This window comes from Rutilus rutilus, assembly GCF_951802725.1.
Source record: "Rutilus rutilus genome assembly, chromosome: 9".
Lineage (NCBI taxonomy): Eukaryota > Metazoa > Chordata > Actinopteri > Cypriniformes > Leuciscidae > Rutilus > Rutilus rutilus.
This window is the reverse complement of record NC_140223.1, coordinates 7,437,840-7,449,891: the sequence shown is the minus strand read 5'-3', so window position 1 is coordinate 7,449,891 and position 12,052 is coordinate 7,437,840. Positions and strand designations below refer to the sequence as shown.

General features: G+C 40.5%; 1 protein-coding gene across 1 annotated transcript; it reads left to right on the top strand.

Annotated features, from left to right (window-relative positions):
* Positions 1-222: 222 nt before the first annotated feature.
* LOC311297137 (uncharacterized protein) lies at positions 223-6,246 on the top strand (the record flags this gene model as incomplete). The annotated part of the gene is made up of 3 exons (XM_084419284.1): positions 223-380; positions 4,676-4,910; positions 5,167-6,246. The coding sequence occupies exon 3, from the start codon at positions 5,296-5,298 to the stop codon at positions 6,244-6,246; it is 951 nt and encodes a 316-aa protein (XP_084275410.1). The 5' UTR covers positions 223-380; positions 4,676-4,910; positions 5,167-5,295.
* Positions 6,247-12,052: the final 5,806 nt, after the last annotated feature.

The following is a 12,052-nucleotide window of genomic DNA, read 5'->3' as shown; positions in this document are numbered from 1 at the left end:
TGTATATCTATGCATGTATTCAAAAGAAGACCCTATAATTAAGCTGCAATTGCATAATAAGGGAGACATGTAGAAAAACAGTACTGAAACTTTAATTGAGTGAAGGTGAATTTATTGTTGAATGCATATATTATATATATTATTATTGTGCATTATTAATTATTATAATAGTGGATTTGGTCCATAACAGAGCGGAGATGTGATTTACTGAAAGCGGCCCCTTTAAGAAAAATGACACCGCGCGCACTGAGCATGCGCAGAAGAGTTTTGCTTTCTCTCTACTCTCTTTTTGTTGTCTCTTTAGACGCTAAAATGAATGTAACTTTTTTCCGGATGTCGTATATTACCAGTCTGCAGGTCAGAGATGTTATATTTATCATGTAAGAATTTATGTTTGTGTTGCCTAAATGTACATTGTTATAAGTGTAACGTACAGATAACTCGTACGATTGAGTTTCACGCTGATGTGTTTGACGTGACCAGATCAAATTACACAACACAGATCTAATGTAATTTAGGCTACTTGTAATTTGTTTTGCTTGTTATCAGAAATAATCTACTCTAGCGGGATCAAGCTGATCAGGAGGGATCGTCAGTCAATCATGGCACGTTTACATTTGTTTATCAAGTGGTCTCTGTATCTGGATAACTGTTAACTGATTCCCACAAAGTATTGAAATTAGGTCTGTTATAGGCCTTTATCACTGAGTGTAAAACAACTCTTGCTTCATCTTCTATCAATGGCAGTGTCCATACAGCACGGGATTTTTGTGGTTTATCAGATGCAATCAATCTCAAATAGGGTACTATCTACGAGTTTAAGTTTCCCAACATTATCCTACAAAGAAAAATGTTATTCTGTATGACTGCATGATTGACAGGAGAGCGCGCAATAAGCATAGGCTGCTGTATGTGTAACATGCAGAAATGATCATCCTTCACTTGTCACAGACAAAAACTGCTTGTCAGAAAAAAGTTTTTTTGTGTGTGTGTGTTTATGTTTATGTGTTGTAAATAGCCTATAATTTATTCTGAAGCAATGTTCTCATCAGTGTTCAGTCAGCTTGATATATTTAAATCGGCATATTTAGGATATTTTAAACTTTATAAATGGCTTTTTTTCCTAATCGTTTTAAATATATGCTTCATCTTTAATTTTTTTATTTGATAAATAAATAAAATTAGAATAGTAAGACACTATAGGGCTGTTACCTGTCAAATTAAAGTTTTACACTGAAAAAACACAGCTGCATTAAATAGCCTAATGTTATGAGATTGTTTTAAATATTTTTTTGCATTACAAATAAGAAATGTTGGAAAGAATGATATTTTTGGGTCAATGACGTGACGCCTAAATTTTCTGTCCGATTGCATTCATTTTCAGGCAAAAACGGGTTTAAATGCATAAAAAGATACTGTATATTTGTAGTACCTCTCCCATGTATGTAGGCTACTCACTTTAACTTTTCAAAAACCTTTACTTATTTTTTTATTTTATTTTTTTTGTTATTTAAAGTGTCAAAACATCATGTGGTGCAACCGTCCGGCCATAAATTCTGTTTTGAAAACGTCTTTGAAATTACTCTAAATTTATTAAAATTTATTTTCTGCACAATTTGGCATGATTTCCAAAATGTTTTGTAATCCTTTTAAAAAAAAATCAAAGCATTTGTATTTATATTTCCATCATAATATACAAACAAACTTGTCTGATGATGTCCATTTTATGAAATATCATGTGGTGCGACCATCAAGGAACTACCATTTTGGGACTTTTATGTTGAAAACTATTCAAACACAGGAAGTTATATCATATACCAATTTACCAAGGACCCATGGAAGCAGCAAGCAGGTTTGTAATTCTCTCAAATTGAAAAAAAAATAAACTTTTGTAATGGTTGGTATGTAGTTGCCACATTTGGATGTCATGTGGTATGACCTCAAAAAAATTAATATTAAAGTTATTTCTACAAATTTATGAAGAGTTCAGATGCAAAAGCCTCTAAGTGCCATCTGAAATTTTCTTCTAGAATGATCATTTTTATAAAGATTGTATAATTAAGTTAAGTAATTTCACTTAAATGACAATTAATAGGTAATTTGCATTGCCATTTAAGTGAAATTGTTGAACTTAAATATACAAGCTTTATAAAAATGATCATTCTAGAAGAAAATTTCAGATGCCACTTAGAGGCTTTTGCATCTGAACTCTTCATATATTTTTTATTATAAATTTCATAGTGACCTTTTTTGGGAAGCTAGCTTGTTTTTTTTAGGTGGCCAATTCTGTGCCTGTAAAGTTTGACTGAATTTGAAAATATCATGTGGTGCGACCAAATATCATGTGGTCGGACCACTGCAGACTGTTTACCATGATAGATATTCCTAGATTGGCAGTTTTATGCTTTTATATTCAATTGACGGTTTATATACAAAAAGTACTTTAATTTAGTATCATTTGGAATAGATTTTTATGCAATTTGGGATTTTTTTTATATATATTTCAGACAGTTTATGTTTACTCTTTGTACAAGAAAACTGCAACAAAAAAAAATAGATCATGTAATTTCAGTTTAGTAATTATGCATTTATTATTAGTGTATTTATTATTGCTTATTTATTTATTTAAAACTATTTTAATATATTTTACCAGATGCCACTGCCAAGCGAAAAAATTCTGACCCTGCAGCAGGTAGTGTGCATGCAGTACCTTGATAGGAGAAGAGTGAAATATTATGACAGTATAAAATATCTATTTTCTATGTGAATATATAGTAAACTGTAATTTATTCCTGTGATCAAAGCTGAATTTTCAGCATGGTTAATCCAGTCTTCAGCGTCACGTGATCCTTCAGAAATCATTCTAATAATGTAACCCTGGACCACAAAACCAGTCAAATGGGTCCATTTTTTTAAATTGAGATTTATACATCATATGAAAGCTGAATAAATAAGCTTGCCATTGATGTATGATTTGTTAAGATAGAACAATATTTGGCCGATACAACTGAAAATATGGAATCTGAGGGTGCAAAAAAATCAAAACATTGAGAAAATCGCCTTTAAAGTTGTCCATTTATGTTTGCGATATTGCAATATTCACTCACAAAAATAACTGTTTTATATATTTATGGTAGGACATTTACAAAATATGGACCATGATCTTTATTTAATGTCCTAATGATTTTTGGAATAAAAGAAAAATCGATAATTTTGACCCATACAATGTATTGTTGGCTATTGCCACAAATATACCCTGTGCGACTTGTGCCTGGTTTTGTGATCCAGAGTCACTAATGATTTGCTGCTCAAGAAACATTTCTGATTATTATCAATGTTCATATTTTTGTGGAAACTGTGATACATTTTATATGTCAGGATTATTTGATGAGTAGAAAGTTCAAAAGAACAGCATTTATTTGAAATAGAATCTTTCATAACATTATAGCCTAAATATCTTTACTGTCACTTTTTATCAACTGAATGTGTCCTTGATTAATAAAATTATTAATTACTTAAAAAAAACTATTGACCCCAAATGTTACCTGTATACAATACTTTTATGAAATCTATAACATTATAAAAAAAAAAAATAAGTCAAGTTAGAAAGAAATTCTTAGTCAAGTTAAATGAAATGGTGCACTTGTGTTTGTGATGTGATTTTTATATATATATAAAAAAATGTTTATAAAATGTTTATGTTCAGGAAAATTCTGTGAAATTTGTATAAAATCTGGTTTAAATCAATTTGTTTTGTATTTGTATAAAATGTATTGTTCAATGATCTCTTTAAATAGATTTTTAACTATATAAGGTCTTATCGTGTTATTTGGAGCAACCACTCATTATGTGGTGCGACCAATAAAAGCAATCACTGTATTAAATTTAAATAAAATATCTTATTTCTGTGGCTGAAATATGAATCACTGATACAGTATGATTTAGTAAATGATATTTTTAAAACATTTGTATCTGTTTTATGCGATTTACAGGAAAAATAAGTCTGTTAACTAGATTTAAGATCGCAACTCAGAAATTAGAGAACAAAAAATGAGATCATTATTTACAAAAACTCAAAAGAAATGCAAATACACATTTTCACATTTTTAAACATTTTAATTACTAATAACTTGTATAAATTAAATTTTTTATTAAATTTAAGATAAATCACGGTCGCACCACATGACATTTTTTTAAGGCTATGGACAATTCATCTAGATGAAGAAACACTAAAATCACTTAAATTAATTTGAACAAATAGAGGAACAGAGAACCGCGATCAAAGCATTTGTCGATCGGAAACATGAATGAAAACATACGTCACATACTCCGTTGCTCTGATTGGTTGTAGGTCTATCCAATTGAGTGCAGAGGCATTTCCTTCCTGGTTCGGTTGAAACACGCCCCATAATCACAGCCCAATGGAGCAGTATCAGACTCACACTCTGACTAGAATCTGAGTATGACGACGTCAGGCTACTGGAATACATTTAAAAATGATCATAATCTTGTATAGTACTTGTTATCCACATTTTGATGGTCTTCCTTTACACTTCCTTCCACATTTAGATTATTTCCTTTGTGCCATCATTCTCAGTCCCTTAATCAATGGTTTAGATATTAATTGAATAATACAACCTGTGCCCTGTTTCAACTTATCTTTGATTTTTTTCAGATCTGGTCCTGTGGGCATCAGTATCACACAGTGATCACAGTTCACATCTGCAGTGAAGCCCCTCACACAACAATTCACCAATAAATACTGGGAATATTCCCATCATCCTACAAGAGAAGGACAAACTCCAGGAGTAGCAGCTGAAATCTGTTTGAGTTTATTAAAGAGGAGATTGAAGACATGAGTGATCCAGAACCATCCAGAATAAAACATGAAGATATTGAGGAACAAATAGGTTGGTGTCCAATCTTGATTCTTCATTGCTGACTGCTTTAATAGCTCTGAAATATGGGTGACAAATGATAGAGAAATGCGTCTAAATGATCATAACCCAGTTTTAATCGCATTAACAAGTGAATGACAGAACTGAACTTTGCACATTAAAGAGACTTTATACAGACAGGTGTCTTGTTTTCTACTTGCTAAGTGTTTTTAATTTTCACATGTAACCTCATTGAACTGATTCTAACTGATTGATATGTTTATTTTAGACCAGATGGAAGTGACGGAGCAAAGACAGAAACTAAATGACGTAAAGAAACACTGTGACATACAAACTCAAGGAACAAAACCCAAAAAGCAGCACTCCTGCTCTCAGTGTGGAAAGAGTTTCCAAAATCATGGAAACCTTAAAAAAACACGTAAGAATTCACACTGGAGAGAAACCGTATACATGCCCTCAGTGTGGAAAGAGTTTCCAAAATAAAGGAGACCTTAAGACACACATACGAATTCACACTGGAGAGAAACCGTATACATGCCCTCAGTGTGGAAAGAGTTTCCAAAAGAAAGGAAACCTTAAGACACACACACGAATTCACACTGGAGAGAAACCGTATACATGCACTCAGTGTGGAAAGAGTTTTTCTCAAGCATCACATCTCAGTGATCATCTGCACATTCACTCTGTAGAAAAAACATTCAACTGTGATCAGTGTGGTAAATATTTTAATTCGTCATCAAATCTAAAACAACACCTGATAGTTCATTCAGATGAGAGGCCTCATGTGTGTTCTCTCTGTGGAAAGAGTTTTTCAAGGCTGGGGCATTTTAAACTGCACCAGAAAACACATGATGGAGTGAAAGATCATGTGTGCTGTGACTGTGGGAAGAGCTTTACTACATCTAGTAATCTGAAACATCACCAAAGAATTCATACTGGAGAAAAACCTTACAAGTGCTCATTTTGTGACAAGAGTTTCACTCATTCTGGATCTCTGAAATCACATGAGCGAGTTCACACTGGAGAGAAGCCGTACGACTGTACTCAGTGTGGGAAGAGTTTCAAAGATGCATCAGGTCTCAGTGTTCATCTGCACATTCACTCTGTAGAAAAACCATTCAACTGTGATCAGTGTGGTAAATATTTTAATTCGTCATCAAATCTAAAACGACACCTGGAAGTTCATTCAGATGAGAGGCCTTATGTGTGTTCTCTCTGTGGAAAGAGTTTTTCACAAAGAAAACATACTGGAGAAAAACCTTACAAGTGCTCATATTGTGACAAGAATTTCACTCAGTCTGGAAACCAGAAACTACATGAGCGAGTTCATACTGGAGAAAAGCTGTAATACTGTACTCAGTATGAGAGGAGTTTTAAACATTTATCAAGCCTTCACACTCATGAAAAAATGTTTCAAGTGATTGTGATGGATTTTTTAATTAAACATAACTAACATTTATTTTTCGTAGTGTACGTAGTTTCGTAGTGACGTAGTGTCTCGTTCCCTGTTCTCAGGGAACATAGGTTACAGTCGTAACCTGAGACGTTCCCTTTCGAAAGGGAACTCTACACTACGTCATATGATGCTTTGGGGAACGATATACCCACGCCGCCATGCTAAGGGGAGTGTGTGCCCAATGGCAGGGACAACTGTCAGAACCAGCAATTCAAATGAACGCTAGAACCACTCACCCTCAGGTCACACTGGGCTGTCAGTGACAGCACTCCCTACGGTCATAGCCCAAGCTATATGATACCACAGAAACATAGTTTAGTGAAAGGTCTACCTGGGCCTGCTCAAGGGCCTAGGACCACAACTTCAACTTCTTAGAAGGGGTCCCTTCTAGGGAATGTGGCTAGGGAACCCGAGGGAACCCCAGCCAGTCACTATTCAGGGGAACGTGCCACCTGAAATGCCACCAGGCAGGCCTGACCTGGTGTCACTACATAAGACACTACAGTCTGGCCACTTCCTGTCTGTCTGAAGACAGAGCCTCTGGACACTTGCCTTTAGGTAAGGCATCCAACCCTAGGGACTGCAAAGCAGGCAGTGAACCACTCTGCCCGGATCTCAGAGACGGGATATCCTGTAGAGTATGACTCAGCATAGTGCTTTACAACCCTTGCCAGCGAGGGGAGTTTCTCTACCCGATCCACGGATCTACCCAGTGTTTGTGTTTCAAAACACTGAGGAGGCCTGTTGAGGGCCTAAGGACTGATCTAACTGGGAGGCCTCATGAGAGGCCTACGACCGACTGACCAGACTCAGGAGACCACATAATCATATTGACCCTCAGTGAGGGGAGCATGAGATCTACCTGGTAAGCAACCAGGCTGTAGCAGGATAAAGAGGTTCCAGGAGGGAACCCGTAGCAGAGAATAAAAACTTGAGTCGAGCCAGGGCGCAAGCTCACCTTCGGTAGCTGCCTGATAAGGACTGCTAAAATGATAGTAAGCGGCCACTAGCTTACAAAACCCAGCACCACTGTGAAACTACTCTCAGGGAGACCTGGAGAGGCCTACTACCTGACAACCACAGTATGTGGGAGCTCACCTTCAGGGAGGCCTGGTGAGGCCTACTACCTGATAACCACAGTACATGGGAGTTCACTTACAGAGAGGCCTGGAGAGGCCTACTACCTGTTACCAGAAAACCACCTTAAGTGGAAACTCATAGTATGTTGGAACTCAACTTCAGGGAGGCCTGGTGAGGCCTGCTACCTGACAACCATGACATGAGGGAGCTCACTTTCAGGGAGGCCTGGAGAGGCCTACTACCTGAAAACCATGTTAAGTGAAAACACACAGTATGAGGGAGCTCACCTCCAGGGAGGCCTGGTGAGGCCTACTACCTGATAACCACAATACGTGGAAGCACACCTTCAGGGAGGCCTGGTGAGGCCTACTACCTGACAACCATAATAAGTGGGAGCACACCTTCAGGGAGGCCTGGAGAGGCCTACTACCTGATAGTGATCCTATGCTCTCAGTATGTGGGGGCTCACTTCCAGGGAGGCCTGGTGAGGCCTACTACCTAACAACCACATAGTGTGGGAGCTCACCTTCAGGGAGGCCTGGAGAGGCCTACAACCTGATAACCACCATACCTGGAAACTCACAGTATGTGGGAGCTCGCTTCCAGGGAGGCCTGGTGAGGCCTACTACCTGACAACCACAATATGTGGGAGCTCACCCTCAGGGAGGCCTAGAGAGGCCTACTATCTAACTGGAAACTCGCCTTATGGGATGTGCAACTTATCTTTCAGGGAGGCCTGGTGAGGCCTGCTACCTGACAACCACATTATATGGGAGCTCTCCTTCAGAGAGGCCTGGTGAGGCCTACTATCTGACAGCCAAGACATGTGGGAGCTCAACTTCAGGGAGGCCTGGTGAGGCCTACTAGCTGATAGTGAGCCAGACTTGCAGTCCAGTTGTCTGTCTTTGGGGCTTTGCCTTCATCGTTTATGAGGCCTACTACCTGATAGTTCAAAAAGCGGGAATTCAACTTCAGGGAGGCCTGTGGGGCCTGCCACCTAGTAACCACAGTATGTGGGAATTAACCCTCAGAGAGGCCTAGTGAAGCCTACTACCTGACCACCACAAAATGTGGGAGCATTTACTTTAACGAACACTGCTGGAGCCATACTATTTAAAAAACGTTCCTATAGTTTTGTCCGAATGTATGTTCCACAATGTTGGGACCCACCTTAGAGGAGGCCTGTTATCAGTGAGCCTACTGCCCGAGCTACCAAGGCCAACCACCAAAGGTGAGCTAGCCTAAGAGCCCTATTGGCGGCTACCCGGTCAAGGAGGCCTGCTGAGGCCTACTACCTAACCATGCAGTCTTTGTGGCAGAAAGCTGTTACTACAGCGCTTACAGCATCCTGGTACCTAATCACATTGCCAAAGGCAGTGTACTCAGCAAAAAGCAATACCCTTATAGCAGGGGAGTACAACATACGCCACTCTGCCTAGTGGAGGCCTACTATATGCATGGGCGTCAGCTCATGGCAATGCTCTGGCTTCAAGGGAGTGGAGTTCAAAAATGAATGAAATTAGTTTGGAACTCCCCGCTCAACCGGAGCCATCGTGGTGTGAGGTAGATAGATACAGAGCTGAGAAAGGAGTACTCAAAACTACCCTGAGTTAACGGGGGAGTAACAACCATATGCCCCTGAAAATCTAGACAGGGAGCTGGCCTGCAAGTGGCTCCAAAGGGTGACAGGGATTTATCCTGCGCCCAGCCTAGGGGAGCGGGAGCTTGCTTGCAAGCCAACCAACTTCCACCCATCGTTTGAGCGGTTTAGCTCAACAGGCTGAGTGGAGCCAGCTCTAGAGGCCCAATCATATGTTAGCTCTGTTCGGCAGGGTCTGGCAAACTATCACATCGCAGAGCGAAAGATGGCCTAACCCTGCCCGAAGGACCATACCTCAACTACCACCCTGCATTACTCTATCACCCCTGAATGCAGTGAAAGGGGCGGGCCTTGGCCAACAACTCCATTTATGGGAGGAGGCTGAAATCTAGGGGAGGAAGCCAAAAACACATAGGAATGCGGCAGCTATGCTTAGCAGAACGCCTCCACTATCCCTAGCATAGCCTAGGCCAACTACAGAGGCGGCCCGGGTGAGGGCCAGCCTACAAGCATAGATCTACCTGAGGGCTTGGAGGGGCCACAGCCTAATTTGTTGGGGGCTGCAAAACCACTCAACCTACTGAAACCTGCCCCTTTACAGAGTTCAAGGGAGCAATATACTCAGGATACCAATGTCAACGAACCGATAGGTCGGACATAAGACCTATCTGAAGCACTAGCGTCAGTCTATACTTAAAAGCAAAAAAAACTTTTTTTGGTCTATACCTAGGTCTATACAGTTAATGTTTTTTTTTAGTTTTTTTTTTTTTTTTTTTTTGTCGGTGAATACGGGCAGAGTATGGGTTTTTCCAAGCCCTCCCGATCTCAGTGTGGAGATCAGGAAGGAATGGAAGGCTCACCTGAGCTGGTGGCATATGTTCAGGGAGAAATCGATCGTCAATTTTTGCCGCGAGCGATCTTTTACACACCTCTCAAGACTGTCAGCGAGCTCCATCTGGGAGCCCCATGAAGCGAGTCGCCGATCTGCCTCGGCACGAGCGGGACCCGAACCACGAGGTCCAGATGCTGAGCTCTCTTCCCTCGAGAAGAGAGCCAGACGAGAGCGGAGCGTTCTCCTAGACAAACGCTCACAGTTTGCACAGGACACTCCCTCGAGAGCGTCCCGTGCGTGCTCTTCACCCAGACAGAAAACACACATTTCATGTGTGTCACCCGGCGACAAAAACCTTGGGCACGGGTCGACACATTTAATGAAATTCTTTACCTTAGGACTTGCCTTAAGTGTGCGCTTCATTTTATCTCAGTTGCCGTTAATTTTGCTTGACATTAAACCAGACAAAACAGTCCCTGAAGACGAAAAGATATTGTCATGTTTGCAAGGCTCCCTTATATACATCCAGGTCGCGCGTTAATCATTCACGCTAATGATGATTCATGGGCTGTCGCCGGTCAACATGATTGCCGTGAGTTGATATTGATTTCAGACACCTGTCACGCCTGAGGCGTTCCCCAAAGCGTCTTATGACGTAGTATAGAGTTCCCTTTCGAAAGGGAACAGAGTTTGCTTCTACCTAGTAACAGAAGGGTTTGCCTATGAAGAACCAATCAAATTGTAGGGAAATTATGTAATGTATCATTTCATTTTCGCCATGCTTCTATTCTATAAAAACTGTTGCATTCCTTTTGCGAGTGGAATTCTCTCTGAAATTTGTCTCAGATCCTCCGGCCTTGATTAAAACATATTCAAAGGCATTGTCTGAAGTATATCGGTTATTATTACTGCGCAGCAAGTTAGGGTTAGGAAACTCGAAGCCAGTTGACGACTGTAGATGCAGAGCTAGAGTTTAAGATTATTAAGTGTCAACTGTAGATGCTTGGGTGTCGATTGGAGACGCCCCAGGTAATTAGGTTCCAGGTACGTAAGAAAAATATACCACATGATCAACATTAGTTTTCATGTCAAATACATTAAAGTAAACTGAGATCAAATATGGAGTTTTTCATAAAAGCACTATATCATCAAGATTAATTTTGTTAATGTGGTGAAAAGCTTGGTTGAGACTTAAAAGGGATAGTTCACCCAAAAATGAAAATTCTGTCAATAAATGATTCACCCTCTTGACGTTCCAAACCTGTAAGACTTTCATTCTAGTCTAGTCTACTGTCTTGTACTTTGAGAGACTCTCTCCGCACTGCTCTCCAAACTAAGAAATTATGGATTTGATCAACTGGTCTCTCAACGCAATTGACACCATCTTCTCGACGAGAAGCTTGGGTTCGGGGGAACCTGACTGCCCTGCCGGAACGTTCGCAGCTGGCTACACAATGGACACGTGGGAGAGGTGGCGGGTCGTGTGTCTGGCGGCTCTTTCCGTGGAGGACATTGAAGATATCTACCTATTCGGAACCATGATAACAGGTTTTCTGCTGTTTGGATTAGGCATTGCCCTGGTTTATCGAGGAATTAAGAAGACGATGACAGCTGTCCAAAACCCCACAAGGCTGCCCGTCATGATCGAAGCAGTGGGCAGAGCTGTCAGCACTCAGACTGTGACTTTGGTGACTATGAACCAAAATATTGATAACATCTTGGAGAAGCTTACAGCTTTGCAAAGGCAAATGGATCGTTTCGGAGACCCAAATGGACCAGGAGCTGTGTAAATTGGAATGCGGCTACTCGTCCCAAGACCAAACAACCCCAATCTTATCTGCTTTCGGCCCCCCTCTACCAGCACTGGCCTTGGCCGAGGCTGCTGCTGCAACAACAACTCCCTCTGGAGAGAGCACTGCAGCGAGACGCTCTTGCATTCCTTCCCCCACTCCCCACTGACACCTGCTGATTGTTGACTCTGTCTGGGACCTGATCAAGGTTGACTCCATGGCAACTGCTGTGTATCGCTATGACATCCTGCGGACTGAGGCACCTAGATTAGAATGTCAGGCGTAGCGACTCTCCAGGCCTACACATACATACACGAACTCTTACATATATACAGGTATGCAATCACCACCCCAAACCCCAATCCCTCGCCTTCGACGCTTTATACCACCAGTCTG